The 22,046-nt window shown below is 43.1% G+C and overlaps 2 protein-coding genes and 1 long non-coding RNA gene across 7 annotated transcripts; 1 reads left to right on the top strand and 2 right to left on the bottom strand.

Annotated features, from left to right (window-relative positions):
- Positions 1–17: 17 nt before the first annotated feature.
- Positions 18–6,258, bottom strand: LOC116930108 (location of vulva defective 1). 3 transcript variants are annotated; one of them, XM_032937475.2, is made up of 5 exons: positions 6,049–6,258; positions 4,868–5,016; positions 1,818–2,918; positions 1,444–1,592; positions 18–1,155 (listed from the first exon to the last, which is right to left on the bottom strand). In XM_032937475.2, the coding sequence occupies exons 2-5, from the start codon at positions 4,890–4,892 to the stop codon at positions 1,045–1,047; spliced, it is 1,386 nt and encodes a 461-aa protein (XP_032793366.2). In that variant the 5' UTR covers positions 4,893–5,016; positions 6,049–6,258; the 3' UTR covers positions 18–1,044. The 3 variants fall into 3 exon arrangements, with proteins under 3 accessions (XP_032793366.2, XP_032793365.2, XP_032793367.2); XM_032937474.2 differs by having other exon boundaries at positions 18–1,158; positions 6,049–6,257; XM_032937476.2 differs by lacking the exons at positions 4,868–5,016; positions 6,049–6,258 and having other exon boundaries at positions 1,818–2,958.
- A 198-nt stretch (positions 6,259–6,456) lies between these two features.
- LOC116930117 lies at positions 6,457–8,022 on the top strand. The gene is made up of 3 exons (XR_004398257.2): positions 6,457–6,974; positions 7,096–7,237; positions 7,312–8,022. It is a non-coding gene; the product is annotated as an uncharacterized LOC116930117 (long non-coding RNA).
- LOC116930104 (probable serine/threonine-protein kinase dyrk2) lies at positions 7,728–15,452 on the bottom strand. 3 transcript variants are annotated; one of them, XM_032937469.2, is made up of 9 exons: positions 12,421–15,433; positions 11,372–11,450; positions 10,764–10,836; positions 10,341–10,454; positions 10,128–10,218; positions 9,845–10,015; positions 9,376–9,505; positions 9,134–9,278; positions 7,728–9,036 (listed from the first exon to the last, which is right to left on the bottom strand). In XM_032937469.2, exons 1-9 carry the CDS (start codon positions 14,641–14,643, stop codon positions 8,736–8,738), a joined length of 3,327 nt encoding a protein of 1,108 aa, XP_032793360.2. In that variant the 5' UTR covers positions 14,644–15,433; the 3' UTR covers positions 7,728–8,735. The 3 variants fall into 3 exon arrangements, 2 of the variants coding, with proteins under 2 accessions (XP_032793360.2, XP_032793361.2); XM_032937470.2 differs by having other exon boundaries at positions 12,463–15,432; XR_004398250.2 differs by lacking the exon at positions 7,728–9,036 and having other exon boundaries at positions 9,237–9,278; positions 9,376–9,507; positions 9,846–10,015; positions 12,421–15,452.
- Between the last annotated feature and the right edge of the window lie 6,594 nt (positions 15,453–22,046).

The following is a 22,046-nucleotide window of genomic DNA, read 5'->3' as shown; positions in this document are numbered from 1 at the left end:
GCATTCATATTATGTGATCGATATGCGGTACAAGTGTATTGCAGATTACGAAGGGAACTGAACAAAAAAATAAAAACGAACAAAAATAATGCACACAACGAGATCAGGAGACGCGCAATAATAAGACGAGGGACCACAATTGGAGGGAAACGGTACATAAAAACAAGAATGAATGGTGAGCGATTATGTTAATATAATGTTTATATGTAAATATATATATATATTGTATATATAAAAGAGAATTTCCAGCCGAAACTTTCCTATCCAGAGTTCTATTAGATAAAAGTTTATAACTCGGAACAGCCAAGAGAGAGAAAACCAGCCATTAATTCCTAGCAATAACAAAAGGCGAGTTTTTCTCGTATTATCGTTAGGAAGAAATGACCCATTTTCTACTCGATCAAATCGTAAATCTATACAGTTCCAACGTACTTTAAGACACAGGTAAATTGAATGTTAAATTTGTGTAAAATGGGATATAGTTAAGTATACACTGCATATACATTTCCTTACTAATTACCTACGAAATTATGTGTGGACAGGATACAGTAAATTTCAGGCCTTTTCAGGTAGTGAAAAGTAGAGTACCTACAACTCGGATAGAATCGCGTTAATTAAATACAACTACTTTACTTATATAACGATTGAGAGTAGTGCTGATGACGTGTGGTGTATACGCGTAACAGCATAACTCACCCGATATCAACGTACAACATGGGCAGGCATCCCTATCGCAGGCACCGTATAAATTGTGCCTGTCCTGCCTTTTTTTTTTTCTGCACACACACACACACACACACACACACACACACATTCACAGGCACACACATAACACCGCTCGATGATAATCAATACCGTCAGTATATCCGCGCAGTCATCATTCGGCTTCTATAAGCCAAGCCATTGGAATTTTGTTTTGTTTTTCGAATGCGGTAAACAAAAGATTTTTTTGTTTTTTGCGTTCTTTCCCATGATGCCGTCTGTAGGCCAGTCCAGCCAAAAAATAACTCCGAGGCGCAGAAGAGTAAGCCATGTATAAAACTTCTATAGTTTAGTGTGTTTGATGGTTTCGGTCCAATAAGTAGGTATCGTCATGGCTTCAAGACTCGTCAAGAAGGAGTCATTATCGAGTGAATACATCTCTTCTGAACTATCCTGCTATACGAAGGGAGCAAAAGAAAAAGTAGGTCATGAATTCCGTTTTTTTTTTCTTTCTTAAATGAGATTAAAGGACTCGTCACGGTTTTCCGTAGCTGTCAATCAACTCTCGGGAAAATAAAAAAACAAATCAACTTGTGCTTTTTTGTTGCAAAAAATAAAGGTAAGTAACTGTGAAGTTGAACAACCGCAATGGCGGCGTGGCAAAAAGAATGGTAGCTAATTAATTATACAGCGAAGAAAAAAAAAAAATAAATTATTAGGTATTTTTTTTTAAAGACCTACCCTCGGAAGTTCGGGACTATGGACGTATCCGACGCGGAAAATGTCTTCGGCTGCCCCGAGGCCCGTTTCGGACGGAGCGTAGCGTTCGCTCAGCGTTTCAGGACGGTTCAGCAGGTAACGCCGACGGTACCACCAATATCCGCTGGCACCTGTCGTCACAGAAAAAAAGAAAAAGATAGTCTCTCACATTAGTCTTATTCGTGTATGCAATACCGTGATATGGCCCCTTAAAAAGAAAAGGAAGGCTCTTTTTTTTTTCTTTTGATATCAACCGGCCACCTGACGCGGCCATCAAATCTTAAAAGATTTTATGCTTTTCGAATCGTGTACTGTACTGTACATAACGACGAAATTGAATTTTTATTTTGACTCACCGGCTGTGGTCACTAGAACCAGGAAAATGCACATGGCGATAGCGACGATCCCGCTGCCTGTAAGTACGTCCGGACCGATTGTACTGACGGACGAAACACCGTCACTAAAAGGTCCGTGAATATCTTCGATGATGGTACCAATCACTTTGGTAGATTTCGCTTCCGGCCATGGAACGCTCTCTTCCTGCGACAAAGCTCGTCCAATCGCCACAACCGACGACACAGTCAGAAAGGGCCTCGGAGAAGTGTCGGGAATGGACGTCGGATTAAGTTCATCCGTCCATAGAGGCGATGTGTTGACGTGTTCCGAATCAGCTTCGGGATGTTGAACAGATGGCGGCGCTCCAGTGATTTTGTCCATAATTATGGTCGTCTCCTCGTCGTCGAAATTAGCGTCCGTCGCAGACGTCGAACTGGACGCATCATCGGCAAAGTATTCATCCGCATTTTCGTGTGCTGCAGGGCTGAACTGAGTGGTGGTTGTACTGGTAGAATTTATAACGATCGTGTTAACCGTCTGATTTGACTGGACCGATTCATCTTGTGACTCGGGTACAATGGAAGTGGATGATATGACGTCCATACGGCTGACTGACGCCATCGTTTCAATCGATGTAGTGTCAACGGTGGTAGTGCTGGATGACAAGAGAAGCGTAGTAGGTTCGGAGCTGGTCTCCACCGACTCGGACGTTGAATCTGGGACGCGGGTCGTATTAGATGCGGCCGTTGGTGTTGACATCGTCGTTTCCGGCGGTGGAATGGAGGGGGAGGAAACGCTGGCCACCTGATGTTTGACGCTCGTGCCGGCTAGGATTTCCGCAGCTCGTTTCATCCATCGCCGTCTTCCTGTTCCTGTTGCAGCCACCGCTGAAATGGTGCGACCGACAACGATTACGTCAGACACGCTGCTTGCCTTTCCTCCTTTTTCGTGTTCCTCTTCAAGGTCGGCTAACGTGATTAGAGACATTTCGTCTCGCTCTTTCAGTGCATCGATTCGTTCGTCATTTGGCCCAGCTAATGATGATTCAGGCCATTCGTCACGTACAGCTAAACCTCTTGCAGACGGCCGTGATCCCCTCGCTGAGACGAGCAACAACGAGTCTGCAACGAGAAAATAATTGTTCATTAGCGCTGAAAAGAAATTAACAAAGAATTTTATGCTCTGCTTCTCTCCTTTTTCGTTCACGACATTTCAAATAGGATCGACCGCTGAAGGGTTTAACAACCGTGTGAAATCCTCATGAATCTCGATGTCGCTTGCGTGTGTACGATTAGAAATTCTAGATCGACCTACAAGGCACAAAAAACTGCTGAACTGCGATAAGACGGCGGATACCCTCAGCCGAACAAGGAATTAATGTCGCCATGGAAACCATTTTTTTCCTTCTCGCTAGAACAACACACCATTCAGCTCGAGGGATTCTTTTAGGGCATATTGCGATGATTTTATGGCAAGAAAGCTGGAAAACAATCAATGTCACAAAAGATCGCCACAGTCCAATTAAATGGAAAGCTTCGTCAATTATACGCCATCTTTTTCTTTTCGATATCGAAGACCTTGGGACCCTGTTTTTTATTTATTATTTTTTCTTTGTGGAATGTTTTCATGTTGTGTACCTGAAACCCAAGTGAGGAAGGCGCCGAAACGTGAGGCTTCTTTCTTTTCTTGTCTTCGACATTCAAAAAAACAAGCCTCATATTTCGAAACAAAGACGAATGGGCCCTGCGGTTACAAGAGACCTTTAAATGTTTTAGAAGCCTTTGTACTTGTGGGCTGTAGATGGGCATAATTTTAGGCCCTACCATTTTTATTCACAGCTCGTATTTTTAGCTACTGATCAAGTTAAGAAAACAAAAAGTCCGCCCAGGTACTTGCCTATAAAAGTACACGAACGTTTGCATTTTGCCGAATGAATAAGGAAAGAAAAACAATTTTTGCCCTTGATGTTTAATATTCCTAGTGCCCTTGACGAAGAGGGATAATCTGGAACGTGTTGAAATGTGGTAGGTGGAAAAACAATTTAGCATCAAAACGTCCTTGGGATGTTGCAGGTAGGATTCTTTGCAATTACTTTTATGATATGGTTCTTGTAAAGCCAATTCCGGGGGATGATTATATCTTTAGTGCATTGAATTGCTATTTTTTCTTTAAATCCGCAATCATGCGAAACTAAGGAGATGACGAAACCTAGCAAACTTCCTATTTCTTTCCTTTTTAAAACCAAACTCTTTTGCTTTTTTTTTGTTTTTACCTGGACAAGCCCTCGAAATCCAATTACAGCTGTACAGAACGAACGGGGCGTAACTGGCAACGATGGACCAACTGTTTTTTTTTGTGTGTAGGCGCTTCCCACTTGCCAAACCGAGCGCATCGTTTTTTTTTTTTTTTTAAATTAAATGAAGTATCTACTTCTCTTTATAAACTCGGTCGTCTTTTTGCGGTGTACAACTGATGATGTTTCTTTTCTTCTTGAACGATCGTTGAAACTGTCGTTTAAAGAGCTTTTTAACTGAAAGAGATGAGAAGAGAAATCGCCGCAACGTTTGTTGTTGTTTTTTTCACAACTGTCTCCATTAAATTAAATTAAATTCAAACTACTACTTCGAGGCAGACGGTCTTTGATGGAAACAAACAGCTGTGCCAAGAGGACCACTTTAAAATCCCTCCTCATTTGATCGTGTTCCTATTATTTACCTCTTTACAAAAATGTCCAGTAAAAATGAAAAACAAAATGTTTTTTTTTTTTTTCTTCTTCATAGACGGCGGTTCTAATTACCAACAGACGCTTTAACTCCTTTTTAATGAGGAGCTGTTGCGGAAAACGTTGGCGCCTACTTTCTCTGTAACGTTTTTAGGATCTTTCAAGCGCGCCGGAATCGTTTTTTTTTTTCTTTCCCCGGAAACCCAACACAACTTCACAGCGTCCACTGATGCATAAAACAAAAAAAGGGGGGGATAGAAAATCAATTGATTCGAATTTCTGCATCGATGCCCAGCTCGCCAGAAAAAAACATTTCAAAAAAGAAACTCAATTTAAAAAGCAACTTACATAAAAGGATGATTCGAAATTCCATCGATTGCGATGAGCACCGGGGGAGGATCTTCAGAAAAGCGTCGATCGTCTTCCAGGAATCATTTCACGAACGCCGTGTAGCAGAATGTTTTAGTTACCGCATGCCATTCCGTCGAAATCCGACACTTTTTGTTTGTTTGTTTAAAAAGCCAAAACAAAAGAAAAAATAAACACAGTTAAGAAATTTCGTTTACAGCCAAACGATGTGTTTTGTCTGATTGAAAGATGTGATTATTTTCACACGACCAAACGACTAGTCACCACGGCTGAGTCACACTACATACTGGCAACAGAGTCGTTGTCTGTTAAATAATACGAGCAACAACAACAAAAAAAAACAAAGGAGTTTTGGATGGTTCCTCTCGAATAAACATCAATTTTTGTGTTGTTTCTTTTCGACCACCTGGCGCCCCCCCCCCCCAGTCCAAGGGTATAGACGCAACTGTCGTTAGTTACTAGGGATACTCTATAGCGTATCGTGTGTACATACATCCACACATCTAATATCATAAAAACAGAAGGAGAAAATAATAGACGCGTGACTCGACCGGTGCGTGCGCTGTATCGACTTCCCCTTCACGCATCGTTGATTTTTTGGCTATTGCAACAGTCAGTTGCAACCAATGGCCAGGGACAAATTAGTGATCGTCTAATCGATACCTTTTTTGGCACATACATTTCTACGTCCTCGATACACTGTCGTTGAAAAAGAAAACAAAGAAAGAAAAAGAAATCCCCAAATTTGAGGAGAAAGAGGCAGATGGTTTACGGTGACACACGGCGCATGCCCAATTCCCGATCCAATTACGCGTTTTCTCCCCCCCCACCCTCCTTCTCCCATTTTATATGGTTCATAACGTCTCTCTCTTCAATTCTTGGAAGGGAAAACGCAGAAAGGTTTCTCTTGTCCTTTTCCTAACCCTCCTGCCATCAAGGTTGTCAAGGTTACCACAAGAGAGAGAAAAAGAAAAAAAAAAAGGTACAAAGAGGGGAAACAACAGAAAGGGCAGGTGAAAACCTTTTGCCTCAGACCAGGGGGGATGAAACCTCTGGCCTGCCGACATTCCTCACATTTCAGATGGAACTAGAAACATGAAAGAATTCGACACAGTTTCTCTGTGTCGGGGTCGAGGAAATGAAATTGACGGTTCACTTACTTTCACTGGGTTTTTACTTCTCGTTGTCTTTTTTGTCCTTTTCCTGTTCTGCACACAACCACCGGACGTCAGTCAGTATAAATGGGAGACAGCCACACGATGTATTATTTCAATAAACGCAGGAAAAGGTATGGGGAATGAATAAATACTCGACTGCATAGGAACAAGTTGAACAAGGAACTACCATCTCAGCAGCACTGGGACGACTTCCCCATGTGTAGCAGTCCATCGATTTGACTACAGAAAAGAGCGGCGCGCGGCAAAATTCGGCAGAGCCATCTAGCGGTGGTTTTAAAAACTCGTTCAGGGACTGGAAAATGAAAATAGAAAAACGTTTTAAAAGATTTTTGCAAAATCACGCTCTACACGACGTAAAGGTACGAAACGACAGAAAAGACCTTGGCCCCGTAAAGCCGGATTTTATATTAGCTGGTGCCAAACATTTGAAAGTTTAATGTTTAATCAATCAATTTCCAAAAAGACTGTCATGGGTGATCGAACCCATGTTTCGTCATCCATCTCCCATGATTCGGGGGTTATTTCTACGTCAAAACGACATATGAAAACGATGGCCATGATTTTGTTTTGAGCGAACATCCAAACGTCCGGCTTTTCAAAAAGAATTTTCTCTTTATTTTTGTCGTGATCATCTCGATCGATAAGCGATCGAGACTCACAGAAGACGACCAGAATTGCAAGGCAGCTATCATGCTTTCGTGAGAGAAATGTCTCTAGAGTACGCTCTGTTTTTCTCGTTTTTTTCCTTTCTCGATCATCACTGCTGCCCATCACGTTTGTAATAATGATGGCCGACTTGTCGAGAATCTTCCCCTTTTCCTTATCACCGCTATTCGCTGGAAGATTAATGATTATTCCTCCTTCTACGTCTGGCCATTTCGACACATTTGTGCTGTTTCGCAAGACAGGTATCTCGTTGTTTCATCTGACTAACGTGATTTTCAATAGTCGAAATAACCAGACAAAGCATATTTCGTCTCTATGTGCAATCTTGTAAATGAGTAATAACCTTCTTTCTTCCACTTTCAGTTGTGGCCACAGGGATAGATGATTTTGAAGAAAAAACTGGCGGGACGTTGACTCACCTGACATTGATACCAAAGCTTTTCACATTCAAGGACATTGCGAAGAAAAAGATTGCAGACAGAATTTAACAAACAAATAAATACAGGTAAGCTGATAAAGTAAATTCAACGAGCTCCTTTCATTTTTAAAAAAATTACGTACATTCCAAATACTCTGCAGCACCTGGGCACACCAAGGTCTGCATGTGCAGACACACGCGGTGCCAGTCATCGTTGTCAAATGTTTTGTGAAAAGGAACATGTTTCTCGAATGAGAGGTAAATATTTCAAAAATAATCATAACTACAAAAAAAAAGGGAGAAGAACCTACTTAGCCCGGGAGAAAGTAGTTTTGACCTTAAACTTTGTTTTTTTTTTTTAAATGGTCATGACGTTAAGTCGAGGTTTCCATACACACACGAAATCATTTTTTCTTCCGGCATGGTATGGAGCGAACTATAAAACCTGGAAACATCTTTTTGGCTTGGCTCTTTCTTTCTATTTTTGTTTGTTTTGTGCTCCAGTGAACACAACAGATTCGGCTAGTGACGTCAAGTAGGCCGAGGTCTGAACAAAGTTTACGCAGTAAAGGCCAAATCATTCGATTTTCCATGTATTTATTCATCAAATGTTTGCTCAGTTATTATTCATAGTCGTCGACGAGGAAACAGCATGGGGAAGTTGTAAGATGACACAAACACGCGAGGAAAGAAAAACAAAAAATTATAATAAGGAAAACAACGTCAGTTAACATCTTTTTTCTTTCCAGCGCAGAACCGAAGGTAGAAAACAAAATAAAAATAAACAAAATTATGGAAGTGGCATCATCTAACTAGCTACAGTTCATGACTAAATCAAGGACTGGCAAGGAAAGAAAACAATATGAGAAAAAGGAAAAAAAAAAGAGGCAAAAAGTGCGGGATCTATTAAGAATCTGATAGAAAGACGAGTAGTCATTTCAATATGTTTCTTCTATTTCTTTAGTTGTACGAAGGGATGGAAGAGGGCAAGTGAAGGAGGAAACATGATATCCACGTCAAGGAGGCGTTCTCTCCTGCCCAGCATATCGACGAGAGATACGCACAACAAAGCCAAGACAAGGAGTTCCATTTTCTTCTTCTTTTCGAACTTTTCCAAACTTCATCCTTCCATGATGTCCTTTATTGTCGCGTTTGGCTCGTCAGGGCTTTTGCACACACACACACAATCACACACACGGAAACAAACGTCGCCATTTCAAGTGACGATGCGTTTGCAAATAATAATTAAAAAAATTATTCTGTTTCCTAAACAAGAAAAGAAAACTGTGTGTTGGGGGGAGGAAGAATCAAGGTCCAAAAAGGAATTAACATTTTTTGTTTTGTTTTTTTGCTAAGCATTCGTACTCCTCCTTTTTCTTTTTTAGTTTACTGTGTAATTCCAACCCATTGTCCAGCCTACCAGTGATTAACTCGAGACAATGCAGACCGAAAAACAGAAAACAAAAAATATTTAGAGAGACGTAGACGACGGAGGTGGGGGAGTAGGATAAAGAAAGGGGAGGAGTTTATAAGGGCAAATTATTTCAAATAAATTTTCTCCACATCACACGGATGACATCGTCAGTCATCTGGAGAGTGAATGACTGCGTTCTCGATCGACCCGGTCGGATCCGAGGCGAAGGTGAGGCGGTATCTTGTCGAAGAACGGATGCTTGAGGGCTTCCGTCAACGCGAGCCGCTGCGAAGGCTCGTAATCGAGCATGCGCTGAATCAGGTCGAAAAGGAGGACGTGGTCTTCCTCGTCAGACACCTGGTAGCGCTTCAGTGGTTTACAGTTTTCACGAACATAGCGGCCGGCCGAGCTCTTCTCGTCCCAATCTAACCGGCCGTGGTAGAAATACTTGGTCTTGGTCTTCCTGCCCATCCTGGATTTATTATTCAAAAAAAAACCCCAAAACAATTCAATGCATGAAAAAATTAAAATTCAATCAACAATAACAGCAGGTAAAATAGGTAGCGTACCTGTATGGAATGGGACCAAGAATGCGCTCCATCATGGCCAGATGTTCGCGATTATCGTGGGTCTGAAAGAGAGTGACGCCCAGGTAGAGTTCAAAAAGGATGCATCCAATCGACCAGACATCGCAAGGCTGCGTCCAACCCAATTCTACGCGGGTAGCGAAAAACCAAACAAAAAACACGTCGTTAATTATGGGTGAAACAATGGCAAATCACCTCAAAGATTCTAGTTTTTTTTTTTTTACCTAATATGACTTCGGGTGCGCGGTAATGACGCGTCGAGACGATGGTGCTGTGATGTTCGTGGTCAAACGTGGCACTCCCAAAATCAATCAAACGCACGTCCGTTCTTTTCACTCGTCGGTAATCCCTTTTCTGCGTAGTCAAGGTAAAACACACACACATAAAAACATAATGACAGTGTAAAGAAAAAAAATGAAAAATTCAATTGAAAAATGAAGACAAAAAAATAAAAAGTGAAGGTGAATTGGCGACGCCGGGACGAGAGCCAAAAAAAAGATTAGAAATCAGGGCCGTCGCCCGTCACGACGCCCCAGCACTTGAAATATTCCGTCTGCAATCCATCGTTCTTCCATTCCAACTCCCCCCATCTACCCGGTGTGACTTGACGACAGATGGGGGGGGAGCCACAATGTCGCGAATAGAGTTATTCAAATGGATTCGTAAAACAAAAAAGGGACATTGCAAAAGCACCTTTTTTGGGTTGTAGGAGATGTCAAAATCCGAGTCGACAAAGAGAATGTTTTCGGGCTTCAAGTCCGTGTGAGTCAACTTGTTGTCGTGGAGGAATCGGACGGCGTAGGATAACTGGTAGCCAATATGACGCACCTGGTCCAGCGAATAGGGCTGATAATTGTTGTCCTTCTGTTTTTACGTCATTGGTTAAACAGAAAGAGAGAGAGAGAAAGAAAAACAGACCATATTTCTGTTAAATCGATGTTGTCATACGAGTAAGAGGCAAATTTATCAAACCGACCAGGAAATCAAAGACGGAAAGGCCAAGCATTTCAAAGGCGATGCACATATGGCCGTGATAATCAAACCAATCCAGCATCTTGACGCAAAGGCTGCACAAAAAAACAAACAAAAGGAAAACGTAAAAACCCAATGAATTTATTAAAAATAAATAAATAAAGGAGATACTTAAAACAGCTTACAAAAAATAAAAATAAAAACCGAGACCACTTACTATTTGCCTTCGGGATCCTTGCGATCCAACTTTTCCAGCACGTTAATCTCCAGTTTGGCCGCCTCCCGATATTTTTCTACATTCTTGATAATCTTTAAGGCGAAGCTCTCGTCCCTGCGTTGTTTCAAGGTTTGAAAAAAAAAAAGAAGAAAAACACACACACAAAAAAAAAAGAAAAAGGTTTGTTTTTGTTTTGTTTGAGGAAAGAAACGAAAGATCGTTAGTTGTTATAGCAACTAATAACACAGTAGACTGTCAGCAATAAATATTCAGAACTTTCAAAATAAGGAAACAAGTCGAATAGTTGCAAAGGAACATAAAAAAACGGATCTTGACCATATCCATCGGTGGGAATCGACGAATTAAATATTGAAAAAACTCAAATTCAAATTTAAAAAATGAAAACGTTGGAGGAACACCTACCTGGATTTGGTCACGTCTTTGACTTTGACCACTTTACCAAAGGTGCCCTCGCCCAAGGTGGCCTGCACTCGATCTGCAAGGTGACATAAAAAAAAAAAAAACGAAAAACAAAATACGACAAAGTGGTTTGAGAATTGCAATTGAAACAAGTGTCGAGCACCAAAAAACTTGAAAAACTCTTTTCAAATCTTTTGAATATATTTAAGACTAAAACAGCACTTTTTGTTTTGTTTTCCAAATGCCAAAAATCTTTTCTAGTTCTATCGTTTCTCTCTTTTTGGACGAAAATTTGGGAAACCCCAGCAATCAATTATTTTGTTGCAAAAAAAAAAATAAATTTTTTTCAATAAATAAATCAAAACAAAAACTGCAAAATAAAAACACAAAATTAAAAAAACAAACAACTAAAAACAAAACTTGTCTTGAATTCAGTTGTTTCCTATCGTTCTCCCCTCTCTTTATGGAACAGCAGATTTTTTTTTTTTTTTTTTTTACTTTTCTACATTGAAATAATCAATAAATAAGTGAAAAAAAAAAAAAAAAATGTTTGTCTTTTTTTTTTGGTAGTGTGTTAATTGGTTTTGTGTGTGTAGCAATGGCAAACGAACATCGATTCTGGAGAATGTCGCCATTTCGGTAAAGAAGATGTCCATCTTCGTCGTCCTCCACAGACGGGGCACGGGAACTCTACTCGCGCAGTTGGGTCGGATCGGCAACAGCAATCAGGGCAGCCATCGCACACACCGAAATCAAGGAAACCAAAGGGCGCGCCGCCGAACGATCGTCATCAACATTCATCGATGTGGGTACAGGAGCGGAGGTTGGCAGCGGAGGTGGCAAACAGACCCGATTGGAATCGCGCGCGCGCAGCCGTGCGTGTGTGTGTTCAACGGATTGGGCGGATGGATGGACGGACGAAGCAACGAGAGAACCCATAGAGGAAGGAGAAAGAGACCAAAGACAATGGCGATCTCGTCCTCGATATTTTTGTTTTGTTGTCCTTTTTACAGGATTTTTTTTTTTTTTCTCGTCTTCTACTTAGCTACTTAAACCTATTTATATGCTAATGGTTGAAACTGAAAGTGAAGCAGCAAGTCTAGCGAATCATGCACAAATGACTAAAAATAAAACTTGCGCCATAACAATCATAATAATAATCATAATAATAATAATAGTAATAAGAAAGAAATAGAAAGAAAAACAATTGAGATCACAAACAAGAGAAGAAAAACGTCATTTACGCACGCACACAACACACACGCAGACAGACAAGGTGAGACAGTAAGGGGGAGAGTAAACGACTGGTTCGAGAACGGGCAAACGGCCAAACTATGCTTCTAAATTCGTCCCCATCTTTTGTGTCATTGGATGGCGTGTTATTCTCGGCTACCCCAGTTGAGAAATCGAGAACGACTCCGCTCTTCGATTGCCATCAACTGATAAAAAACCCGACCCCCGCACATGTCGCAAGTGCAGACGCACATCTCGTCCAATTAAAAAAACAAAAACAAAAAACCCCCCAAAAAAACCCCACATGCCTATGATTCCGCAATGGCAATGGCAAAGTTAGTAGAAGTAATTTTAAGAGAATGTCATTTAACTGATGAATCCATGCGCTGGAAAGTGCGGAATTAAAAAAACAAAAAAAAAAACTTGCGAGGCAACGGCTGCCCAACGGCTGGGACCGTCTCGTTCTAACCGTTCGGGTAATGGCGTTCGATGAATTAGCAGACGATTGGCCAACGGCTGCGTTGGACGACGACGACAGCAGCGGTACCTTGCCGCTACCGGTTGCGCTGGTAGACACGGGGCCGCCGTATCCATGGCAACCGGTAGCGCGCGTGCCGGGCTCCACGCCAGGAAAGGATTCGGGTCCCGGATGAACTCCGCGTTCGCTGTTATTATTGCTGGACAGCGTCGAAGACGACGACGACGACAATGGCACCGGAATGATATTCGACGTGCACGTAGACGGTTTGCCACCAGACGATGCCAGTTTGGCTCCCAATCCTGCAGCATCGGGCACCTGATAAGCCACTTCGTCGTAGAGCAGATCGTACGGATCGAGGTGATAGGAGGAGGAGGACGACGACGTGCCCTGATGGTATTTCGTGTTGCTGTGCCGCGACGGTGTGGCCGGCGTCGAAACGTACGGATACGCTTTCTCGGCCATCATCCGGCTGGTGCCGGTCGACGTGGCGGCCAGCGTTCCAGTCGAAGACAATCGATTCGACGATTTGCTGCTGTTGCCGCTACTACTAGCGCCACCAGCCTGACTCGATTTGCTGGAATAGGCCGGATAGGCATAATCTTCGAACCAGGTCGAGTGATGGCGCAGCGCCGTCAGCGGATCTCGATCCATCGAAGCCGACGGATGGTCGTGTTGCAACGCAACGGCCGGTGGCGAAGTGGGCGAAGGCGGAGAAATCCAATCGTCCAGCAAAATGGGGTAAGGCAAATCTTCGAGCGACCGATGCAAATCTTCTTCTTCTTCTTCCTCCTCTTCTCCTCCACCTCCTCCTCGGGCGGACCCCACTGACTTGTGAGACACTTTCAAGGACGGCCTCCGGTCGCCCACCGACGCGTTGGCGCCCAACTGTTCGTCTTCCTCTTGCAAATTGCACGACAGAAACCAATCGAAATAAGGATTGGACGCAGTGCTGCCGTTCGTGTTATCCTGACTGGTCAACAACTCGCATTCTACTTGCTCCGACTGGCGATCACAAGCAGACGATCCGGCAGCAGCAGCGGCGGCAACGTCGTTTTCATTTTCATCTTCTTCTTCTTCCTCCTCCTCCTCCTCGTCTTCGTCGTCGTCGTCGTCGTTTTGTTGGTCGCCGGCCAAAAATGTATCCGTCGACTTGGACGACTTTGGAGCCAAAGAGGTTAAATTTAGGCCCAGAGCAAAACATTGGTCCAGTGCCAAAGGTGTTGCAGTCGACTCGTTCAACAACTGGTGGTCGCCGTCGTCGTCGTCGTCTGCTGCTGTGGCGCAGCTGTTCATCATCGCCACACCGTCGTCCTCCATCGTCAATGGACTGGCACGATCGCGACCTGTAGATGCTTCCGTCTGACTCTTCCGGTTATGACGCTGATGCCGATTATGTTGATGATTGTTGTTGTTGTTGTTGTTGTGGCTCCCATTGCCACCGCCGCCGCCGCTGCTGCCGCTGCTGCTGTGGTGGTGATGGTGGCGCCGCCTCCGTCGGCTCGATCCTTTCAGCGTTGGGTAATCATCGGCCCTCAGGTGTTGCTGGCCAGCCGTGTACACCGTGTCTTCAACGGTGGCTGTCGGCATGGAAAACGTGCAAGGGCTGGGCGTCGGAGTGGCTTCACTGTCCGATCCGGGACTGGGCGAACGTCTAGCCGTCCGGTAATCCGTGAGAAACGCAGCGCTACAATTCACAGGGCCGTGATTGGCCACGGGGGTGGATTCGTCCATCGTCGTGCAGACGGTAGTCGTGTGGCGTCTAGGGCGCACCTTTTGGCCAGCTGCGATATCTTCGACGACCCTGTCGGCCGATCGGGGCCGATTTCTTTGACCCGACGGCGGAGTGGACGGCCTGGATGATCCGATTCCGCCCGTCGCCGAGCTCGATCGGGAACCCGAAGAGCCCGGGATGAGCGACAGCGACAAGTAACGCACTTTAACCGACAGACGGCGAAAGAGACTGGAACACGTTCCCGTCAGCTGGCCGAGAAACAAATGAGCAGAGCTGCGCGTCCTCGTCAGCGGCTGCTGCTGCTGCTGCTGAAGGTGGGACCGATGGATGCGATGGTTCGCCTGTTCTCCATGACGGATGGCGCTAGGTTCCACTTCATCCGGCAGTGGTCGCTGCAGCGGCAATTGTTCCGAATGACGCCGCCGGGAGGCGGACATGTTCCAGACGTGATCTTTCACTTCAGTGATAGGAAAGGGTTTCCAGGTGGAGTGTTTGCAATCTTCCGTTTTCCCCTTTTTTTCTTTTTTCTTTGTTTGTTTAAAAACAGTTCAAATTTGGATTCCCAAACTTTTTTTTTCTTTCTTCTTTTTTCTGTGCCTCCCCCACCCCCTCCCCTCTCACTCCGGAAACTGGGACACTCTCCTCATTGGAACCGCCACTAAAACTCCTCCTTCACTAAACAGCCAACAATGCAAAGAATCCCGTAGCAGATGGGGCCGAATTTTTCGATACCAAACCAAAACATCCTTCAAAAAATAAAAAAATAGGGAAATTCCTTCTCTTCTTCCGGCTATTCCGGATGAGGAATAAAGCCAGACACTTGAAAGTGGCCTCTTTTGCCTGTGCGCACCACTCGCAAAGAGAAGCCCAACACTTCCGACGTGCCCGCACACCAAAATTTCAGCCTAGAATTTTCTTCTTCTTCTTCTTCTCGTTTCAAGTATGTCGACACAACTCTTGCAGCACTGGCGTCTTGCTTATGTGTGTGTGTGTCTGGGACGGTTAGCAGGACGCTACTGGCCAGAGGACGGCCGAGTGAGTCTCGCAATCCGCGGGAGAGGGGTGTACGTATGTTTTTGTATACGCAAACCAACTCCGCAGCGGAATACAGCAAGTCTCTCCCCTCCCCCTTCCCTCTCCTCTTATCCCTCCCATTTTCCCAAATGTTTTTCTTTATTTTTCTCAATCTCTGGGCTGTTTCAAGCTTCCCAAAAACTCTTACTCATTTTGCTGTTCCTTCACAAGTTCTAAATTTAAAACCACCCCGCAACCAATTCCCCCCCCCTCCCCACTTTGCTTCGCTCCTTCTTCACAAAGATCATGCGCGCATCCCCAGGACTAAAAGGTGTTCCAGTGCTAAGATTAGAATGCTCACCCAGCGCTTTTTTTTTTTTTTTATTTCGCTCTCACATAGCGTCGCTTCCAAAAAAACCTAGTCGCTATCTTTTTGAAACCATAGCGTATCAATGCCATTTTTTTTTTTTTTTTTTGTTTGCCCGTTCTGGAACAAAGTTTGACCACCATCTCGTGTTTTGGTGACGCAAGTTCTCCTCACGTACACGCGCACCGCAACAAGAGGTATAATTAGCCAATGGCGTCTAATTTCTTTGGTAGTGTGTGTGTGTGTGCGTTGTGGGGATAGGTTAATGACACTAGGACAACTTACCCTTCATCAAAATGACGTCGACATCCATACGCAAATAATCAAACACCTTCTCCGAGAACTAGCCAACGTTATTATCGTCAATTGAAACATTTGCCTTTTTATTTTTTTCAGGAAATTTTCTTTCCCCCCCCCCTTTTTTTAAAATCAAAACAAATAGAAAAGTAATCCCCCCCCCCCCGAAATCCCTTGTTTGGTCATTGGTCCCAGCTGTTTTTTTGTTTTGTTTTTAAAAAATACAGGTCCACCCATCTATGTTGAATGTGTACCCAAAGATCGACAAAAAGATTAGATCGAATATTCTCTGCCATTGACATAACAGCCCATAGAAAAGGAACCTGACCCGACAAGATGAAAACTCCTCCCAAACCTCACGATTGGAAATGTGTTACACGTTACTAGACAATATGTTTTGCCAACAATAATATGGAAAACGATTTTTTAAAAAATAAAGAAATAGGCTGAAAATCGAGAGCGTGAAACACACACAAAAAAAAAGGGAAACCTGGATGGACGACTCTCTCTCTGTCGAATAGATTACATCCTGATGTCTTACAATCCCCGATTGATGTAGGCGGAACGAAGGGACAGCAAAAGAAAGAGGTACAACATTTGCCGCATTTCATTTGAAAGTTGAACACGTTTCAATGATGTGCTCGTTAAATTGACCCAGTTCTCGGACAAGTAGAAGATTGCATGCACGATGGAATCGTTTCTTATTTTTAAATCCAATTAACTAATTGAAAGTGGACAGCAAACAAAAAAAAATTAAAAAAAAACAAAGAAAAGAAAAGAAAAAAAAAAAATTAAAAGATTGAAAAGAGAAAACCCACCTGGATGGGTGAGGCGTTGTAGGGAGAGCGACGGTGCCCCGTCGTCGTGGCCACCGGTTGCTGTTCCAGTGGTTTGCGCTCTCGCCTCTGCCTCCGCTCGCGCCTCCTTTCCGAACCGGACGCTCCGGTCCCGCCGGCTTCGCCCGTCGATGGCGATCTCGTCGAATGTTTGCGACGAAACGAACTGCCCAAACTGCTGTCTCGATTATCGTGACGCTTCTGGTGTCGGCTACCACTGCGATCAAAAGAAATCCAAAAAACAAATGTCAAATAAGGACAAGACAAAAATATCAAATAGGCAAAATTTTTCTTTAAAAAAACAAAAGAAAAACTACGCGGTTGTGAAAAGCTGATACGATGACAGGTGCCATCCATCATCTTCGAAAATAATACACAAGAAAAACAATAAGAAACACAACTGGCAAGTGAACTTGGCTGTGTCATTGCCTCTTTTCTTTGTTATTCCCGATTTAGAATTGGCCTTGGTTATTTTTGATGAGGCGACATCAGCTTTGAAAAATGCCCACGTAGACGAGGAGGTTAGTCGAATGTTTCATCATGGAGGCAGGCGTGTGCTGGTAGATGTTGCCGATATCGGGAAAAAACAAACGAAAATTGTCGCGTGTCCATTTTGACGGACCCGTCCAACCAGCCGCCACCGAAAATCGATGTAACCATAACCACCGGTCAACCACGTAAATTTAAATTGCACAAAGCTGGAAAACCAGTTCACCGTCTCATTTTGAAATCATCCAATTATCATCTACTTAATATTTATGATTTTTTTTTTCCCCCTTTATTTTTAACTCTCTTCTTCTTTAAAAAAGCCCCCCCCCCCTTTTCTTTTCAACACCGGACGCAACAAGATTGTTCAATACAAACTTGGCCGCCAATCGTTCACTATCTCTTTAATGACGACCGAATTGCATTAAAGACGGCGGTACCTTTCAGTCAAAATCAATGACCCCCCCGCCCTTCTTTTGTTTTTAAATCGTTATTTCAAAAGCCCTTTTTTTTTTTTGTCTTAGGCTATTGGCGTGTGGGGATTTTAAATCGACCGGACCAAACTGGACGCAGCGAATATTCAGTTAGTTGGTTCGATGCGCATCGGATCCTTTGCTTTTCGCATTTTTTTTTTTCTTCTTCTTCTTCCTCCACTCTACAACAACAACAAACAAAAGACGTTGGGTTGAGTCATTTAACGACCGATCGTCTCCTCTTTCCACTCTCGCTAAATAAGGCAAAGCTGAAAGGAAGAAAAGAAAATGAACGACGGGTTTTTTTTCTTTTTCAAGCTTTTTACTGCGCACCGTAGAGTGAAAACCGTAGATCGTGAATGGTAGCCCGAAGGCATAAGGAGCCCCTCATGCCTTTAAAAAGCTCGTGTAAAGCTGGACACGGTGCGAGCGAGCCAGCAATCCTCCCTTTCTCTCTTTCAATGAATTTATTAGTGACTTACATAAAAGTCCACCATCTTTTACTGCACCCAGTTACTACCCCCAATAGGAAAACGGGAACAACCTTGTTCACATCAACAGATTTTTTTCTTTTTTTTTTTTTTTCCCCAACAAATGCGACTGACAGCAGAAGGGAAATTCGGTCAATTCTTCTGCTCTCAATATTCAAATTCAACAGATTTTTTTTTTTTGACGTGTCACGGTCTTTAAAAATCCTTTCATAAACAATTCTCTCCTTTGAAAGAACAACAACAAAAAAAAGTGAGAGCTACAAAAGCGACATTACAGCGGCGTTGTCTCTTTTCACGCAATTACTCCATCCTGAATTGAGAATATATATATTTTTAAAAGGGACCCTGTTTTTGTTTTTTTTCGAGATTAGAATCCATCCGACTGAGGGAAACAGACGATAAACCAGTCTCTCCAACGCAGGGAGACGGTGTGTTTTGTTTTGTTTTTTCTTTTCGTTAAATCAAATTCCAATTCAAGGTGAGTGGATGAAGAATGAAAGCTGTGGAAAAAGAAAAACTCGCTTTTTAAAAGTGTTTCTTTTCATTCTTTTTGTTTCTTCTTGGTAGGAGAGAAAAAAAAAAATAAAAATAACCCGATTAAATTCTATTTTCAGTTTCTATTGGATCTGGATGAAAGAAAGCCATTTAACATATCGGGCGCCCTTGGATGATCCAATCGTCATCGCAATCAAATAAGATTAGAAATAAAAAAAAAAAAGCTGGGGCCCCGTCTGCCTCGATGTCTCGACCTTCGAGCCAATGCAAAATAAAGGAACCGAAACGAAAAACGAGAATCAAAGTGAACTCTTTTGGGTGTCTCTTTTTTTTGTTTCTTCTAAATGATTCGAGACAAGCGCGAGACGCACGACAAAAGGGACAACACCCAACGGCACACAAACATGGCATGACAAAACATATGAGATGGAGAAGAAAAATAAGAAAAACAGACTTATGTCCTCCTGGAACAGGATGGCCTTCAACTTAAATAATAATAATAATCAAAAGAAGTGAATAATCCGTCAATCGATTGTCCCTTTCCTTTTGATTTCTAGAGAATCGCACCTCACACTGGCGCCGTTGCCACCGCCGCCGCCGCCATCATCGCTGTTGTAACAAGTTCTTTCGAGTCTGTAATTTTGTTTTGTTTTGTCACCTGATAAAGTAGCGATCGGCGTTGTCGGAGAGTTGAGACCGCGGGCGGTACTGGTCCCGGGTGACCGATAAACATGATCCCATGCAATCGAAACCTACGGCCGGCCAATCAGTCCACGTGATTCCCATTCAAAAACAGATCAAGACTAGCTCCATCCGAAATATCTTTTGACTTTGCCATCGCATTCCTAACTACTGATTGATATCCATCGGATAAGAACGAAAAAAAAACCGCAACATCCGAAAATATTCGATGTCGAAACAAGCGGTAAAAAACCCCAAAATTTGGATCCCGAACTAAGTAGGAAACAGGAGGGGGGGGAAAAAAAACAGCCGAGCAGAGCGAACCAAACATTTCGAAATAGCCACCAGAATGCGTTGGATCAGGCGAATTAAAACAACAAAATAAAAATAAAATAGTAAGACACAATGCAAAATTGCGTAATATTCCGGCGGGCTGGAGGAACGAGAGAGAAAAAAGAAGGAAGACTCACATGTTAAGTACCCCCATGGCTACGGTGAGTACGGTCAGCGATGAAGTCACCATCGTGTGATTCGGTTCAGGCGGGATAAAATGGGTTCACTACAATGATCGTAACGGATCGGATTGAACGTCGGATTGCACTTTGACGGATATTCGGCGAGTCCAACTTTGCGGTACTTTGTCCGTCAACATGGATGCAAAATACGTCGAGAGTTGGTTCTTCATTCGGCAGTGAACACGTCCGAATGGAACGATATCGACGTAGCGACTCGGCTATCACTACAACCCACCGTCTACCCCAAAGGCACCTGGCGTGGCCCCGACTCTCCTTCTTGGGCAGCGGCTATTGGTCTTCGACTGTTTCCAGGAGGCGGGACTCGACAACACCTGGACGCTTGTATGTGCGTGTCGGTGTGTCTTGCCTGTGCGTTTGAATCTTTACGGGAGTGAAAGTGTCCGCCAAAGTTTTCCAGATGTGCAAGTTCAAGTCTCGAAGAGATTCAGATCTTGCCGGGAGTGGGGGAGCGGGGGGGGTTTGGGAGGGAATCCCTATTTGCATCAGCAACCATTTTCAAAACAAAACAAATGACATCGAAAATAATGTCGGCGTGCTGTTTCTGCGTCCCGAAAAACTATCACACACAACAGATTCCAAAATAAGATTTTTGTTTTGGGTTTTCTTGTTGTCCCATTTACGTTATGGTCATGCGCCTTGAACTTGACAATAACATTAAACAGAATATTCTCACAAGAAAGATCGTAGTACGTCATATTTGCATTGATTTGGTCGACTACAACAAAAACTCTTTCCTTTTTCTTTACTGGAGTTGGTATTGTAATTCTGCCTCAAGGGTAGAAACATTAAAAAAAAAAAAACCATGGAGGATGAAAAAGAACATCTTCCACAGAGGGTCTCTTTCTTCTCTTAATACCGTGTTTGGTCATAGTCTAGGGGGGTGGAGACTTAGATATTTAAATTTAAATAAAAAATAAAAAATTCCTTTTTCCACGAAGAGGTAAATAAAACATCCAACTCGGCAAGAGCGTCCGTGTCTGCGTGTGTAAAAGCGATGAGGAAAAAGATAAGATTGCACGTTGTTATCGTGTAAATCGCATGGAATGTTGTAAATATCGACAACACCAAATTGTTTGATGGATGCGAATAAATCTAAAGGATCATCCCACAAAATGAAAGAAAAAAAAAAATAAATAAATAAATTGATGGCGTTCTTTTTATGACTCTGTCAGTGTCTTCTCACCTTTCGCTCAGAGGGGCCCCCCTTAAAAAAAAACAAAAAAACAATCAATCGCCTAAAACTAGTGAAAACACCGGAAGAAGTGGAAGACGGTGAAGATAGGCCGAACATAAACAAAAAACGGAAGAAAAGAAAAGAAAAAAAAAAAAAGACGGTCAGGGTTAAACGGTGGATTATTCATCTGAAACTCTTTTTTTTTTAAATAATTTTGGCAGAAAAAAACCAAAAAAAAAAACAAAATGAGTCACAGACCCCGTCTATTTTATTTATAATTGGGACCCCCCGCCTATTCAAACGAACACGTAAGGACCCATAAAGCGAACGGGAAATGTGCCAAAATGGCAATTTTAGCTGCCGCTAGTAGCACTTGATTCCTACTCCGGGTACTGCCTCTGTCTCAAGGATACCGACAATGAAACAAAAATGTTCAGGGCTTCCTCATTCGTGATGGTATGAAACTACTTTGGCGCGTGACGAATCGATCACATCGAGAGAAAAAAAAAGCTGCTGACCGCGCACCTGGCGCAAAAGACAACTCCCTTTTTATTCAACGTTACAAACCTTTCGGTAATTGGAAACTATTGGCTCCATCTTCCGAAAAGGTCTCGACTGCCCGGTTAACTAGACCTACTCGCTCTCAATCTGCAACGGCTGCCGTGATGGATGTTGATGGATACTCGGGCAAGGCAATATTATGACACATCCCCTATTTCTTATGCTGCGCCCTTGGCCTCACCAGGGTTTTTATTTCTCGGAAGAACCGCATCCAGGCAAAAGGCAACAACAAACAGAATTAAACGGACGATCCACGAGAGCTTTAGGGTATTTTAAACTTAAGGAACTTCTTCTTCTTTTTTTTTAAATGGACGTAACAAAAGAAACGATACGGTGCATGTTACGGGATGCGGTTCGCAAGCTAAGAGGAATGACACGAACGGCCTCAAAAAAGAAAACAACAACAACAACAACAAAAAAACGTGAATA

This window comes from Daphnia magna, linkage group LG9 (assembly GCF_020631705.1).
Source record: "Daphnia magna isolate NIES linkage group LG9, ASM2063170v1.1, whole genome shotgun sequence".
In the NCBI taxonomy this organism is placed as follows: domain Eukaryota; kingdom Metazoa; phylum Arthropoda; class Branchiopoda; order Diplostraca; family Daphniidae; genus Daphnia; species Daphnia magna.
This window is presented reverse-complemented; position numbering and strand designations above follow the sequence as displayed.

What these genes read in the sequence shown, in the direction of transcription:
- LOC116930104 (XM_032937469.2), bottom strand. Translation starts at nt 14,643, where the DNA reads ATGTCCGCCTCCCGGCGGCGTCATTCGGAACAATTGCCGCTGCAGCGA. An exon ending in AAAGACGTGACCAAATCCAG is followed by an intron (nt 10,455 to 10,763) that starts GTAGGTGTTCCT and finishes GAAACAACGCAG; the next exon opens with GGACGAGAGCTTCGCCTTAA. An exon ending in TCTCCTACAACCCAAAAAAG is followed by an intron (nt 9,506 to 9,844) that starts GTGCTTTTGCAA and finishes TTGACTACGCAG; the next exon opens with AAAAGGGATTACCGACGAGT.
- LOC116930108 (XM_032937474.2), bottom strand. Translation starts at nt 4,892, where the DNA reads ATGGAATTTCGAATCATCCTTTTAT. An exon ending in ATTTCGAATCATCCTTTTAT is followed by an intron (nt 2,919 to 4,867) that starts GTAAGTTGCTTT and finishes TTCTCGTTGCAG; the next exon opens with ACTCGTTGTTGCTCGTCTCA. An exon ending in ATAGTCCCGAACTTCCGAGG is followed by an intron (nt 1,159 to 1,443) that starts GTAGGTCTTTAA and finishes CCCTTCGTATAG; the next exon opens with CAGGATAGTTCAGAAGAGAT.